Consider the following 2837-nt stretch of genomic DNA (forward strand, 5'->3'; position numbering starts at 1 on the left):
TATAAATATTAGTAAACAAGTATTATTCATTGAGTTGCTCCCTCAGGCCAAACACTATGCTAAGGGTTTTCATAGATGATCATATTTTACTTGAGTGAGTTAGATATCATGGTCCTCATTTTACAGGAAAGGAAACTGACAATCAGAACAATTAGATGGCTTGCTTAGGTTACAAACTTAATCAATTCAAGGTACAGGGCTCTTCCTATTAGACTCTACAACCACCTCCTTGAGTTTTGGGAAACACTGTTAATCACTCATTGTATTACATTCAGATTAATCCAAATTTTAAGACACTTTGTTTAGGCTATTTCACATTTGCTAAATTGTAATTTGAGGATTCCTTTCACATGAAGTTGGAGAATTTGGCTGTATTCTTTGGGCATCTCGTGGAAACCTCGCTTAGGTAGCTTGTTGTCATAGTAGTGATGGCTGACAGGTGTGTCTTCCACAGTTTTAGAGAAGGGCCAAAATCCATACAGCTTCACATTTTCACACAGTTCAACTGCAACACTAGTGATCATCAAGCCTGAGGACAAGCGATATGCTGTCACACCTTTAGTTCTCCAGAAAAGGGCGAGATGTTTCAGGTACTTGGGATGGAAAAATATGACCTTCTGTCTTGATTGAGACTCTTTTAGTGAGTAGTACACTTTAAAAGAGGCACCGGTGTTGGCCCTGAAGGAAAATGCTGGCAGAAGAAGGAAAACGTCACCATAAGTCGCAATATCCTCCAGAAATACTGCTTTCTTTTCCTTTAAGTTCCCATATCTGCCAAATTAAAAATAATAATTACAACCATAATCATCACTGGAGTTGCAATTTTAGTAACAAGAGGCTGGATTTACCACTGGTAAATTCAGTAATTTTTTCCTCAGGCTGATGCTTCTTTGATACTGACACACCTTCCTAAACTTAAAATGGTAAAATATTTTTTCAAGCATTGTACTTTTAAAAAACACATATACATATTTAAAAACTAGTGGAGCTGTCCATTTGTGATTTCTGCACCTTTTATACGTGTTATTGAACAATAAAAGTTTCCTTTAGAAAACCTAAATTAACTATATGCCAATTATGTAGAAGCTAAATATCCTCCACGCGTTGTGACATCTCTATATATCATTGTCGTTAGGCTCCATCAAGTCGATTTTGACTCAAAGAATCCCTATGTACAATAGAAACAATGCCTAGTCCTGCACCATCCTAACAATCATTTCCATGCTTGAGACTATCATCACAGGTACTGTGTCAAGTCTATCTCATTAAAGATCTTCCCCTTTTTCGCTGACCCTCTACTTCACAAAGCATGATATCCTTCTCCAAGGACTGGTCCCTTCTGACAACATGAACAAAGTATGAGAGACAGAGTTTAGCTATTCTCACTTCTAAGGATCATTCTGACTGTACTTCCTCTTTCTAGCAGTTCATAGTACATTCAATATTATTTGTCAACACCACAATTCAAATGCATCAATTCGTCTGCAGTCCTCCCTATTCACAGTCTAGCTCTCACATGCACAAGAGGCTACTGAAAATACTGTGGCTTGGGGTCAGGTGTACCTTAGTCTCCAAAGCTGTGCCTTTGCCTCTGTCTTATTTTTAACTTTTAATTGGGATTTGGGTAAAGTGTACAGAACAAATTTGTTTTCTATTCAACAATTCATACACATTTTGTTTTGGGACAATGATAGGAATCCTTGCAATGTAACAGCTTTCTTCCCACTTTCTCCCTGTGGTTACCTTTTCCCTATGTCCTTCTTTCCTGTGCATTCCTGCCTTCTGTGATTTTTCCCTGTGTAAATGTTGCCCTTCTGATGTCTCATGGTTGATTGTTCACACGGGGTAACTGTTCAATTTGTAGGCCTATCCATTGTTTGGCTGAAGATTAAGCCACAGGAGATCAATTCCAGGCCTGAAGGGTGACAAGTGGCCATAGTCTCAGGTGTTTCATCAGTCTATATCAGACCAGTAAATCTAGTCTTTCATGTGATTTTGAGGGATTTTTTTTCCCCCCATATATTTCTCCCACTCTATCCAGGATCTCAAATTCTGATCCTTTTTTGAGTGGTTGGCTGTGGTAGCTGGGCACCATCTAGGTCTCTGGTCTCAGGCTAAGGTTTGCGTGGTTCACTAGTCCCTTGGACTAATTGATTGCATATGTCTTTGATTTTCTTCATTCTTCTTTGCTCTGGATGAGGAGAGACCAATAGTTGTATCTTAGATGGCTACTTGTATGCTTTTAAGATGCTAGTTGTTACTCACCAAAGTAGGATTTAGAACAATGAATTGTATATTATGCTGATATTTTTGCCCTTAAGAGGTCTTTTTCAGAAAATTTGCCCAATGCAATATGTTGTCTGATTTCTTGATGTCTGCTTCTGTGGGCATTGATTGTGGATCTAAGTAAAATGAAATCCTGAGGACTTCAATCTTTTCTCCATTTATTACAATGTTGCTTATTTTCCCAGTTGTAAGGATTTTGGTTCTCTTTATGTTGAGGTGTAATCCGTACTGAAGACTGTCGTCTTTGATTTTCATCAGTATGTACTTCAAGACCTCTTTGCTTTCAGCAAGCAAGGTTGTACCATTTGCATATTGCAGGTTGCTAATCAATATTCCTCCAACCTTCATACTGCATTCTTCTTCACATAGTCCAGCTTCTCAGATTATTTGTTCAGGAAAAATTGTTGTTGTTAAGTGCCGTTGAGTCATTTCCGACTCATAGCGACCCCATGCACAGCAGAACAAAACACTGCCCGATCCCGCGCCAGCCCCACAATCCCTGCTATACTTGAGCCCATCATCGCAGCCACCGTATCAATCCATCTCGTTGA

General features: G+C 38.9%; 1 protein-coding gene across 1 annotated transcript in view; it reads right to left on the reverse strand.

The window, feature by feature from the left end:
• Nucleotides 1-302: 302 nt before the first annotated feature.
• ST8SIA6 (ST8 alpha-N-acetyl-neuraminide alpha-2,8-sialyltransferase 6) overlaps nucleotides 303-2837 on the reverse strand; it is a 207346-nt gene continuing 204811 nt past the window's right edge. The window contains exon 8 of the mRNA XM_007936334.1: nucleotides 303-771. Coding sequence (XP_007934525.1) covers nucleotides 303-771 — 469 coding nt within the window. The remainder of the gene's footprint in view (nucleotides 772-2837) is intronic.

The sequence above is a fragment of the Orycteropus afer genome, unplaced genomic scaffold (genome assembly GCF_000298275.1).
Source record: "Orycteropus afer afer isolate SDZICR_OR568_19922 unplaced genomic scaffold, OryAfe1.0 scaffold00035, whole genome shotgun sequence".
NCBI classification, from domain to species: Eukaryota; Metazoa; Chordata; class Mammalia; order Tubulidentata; family Orycteropodidae; genus Orycteropus; species Orycteropus afer.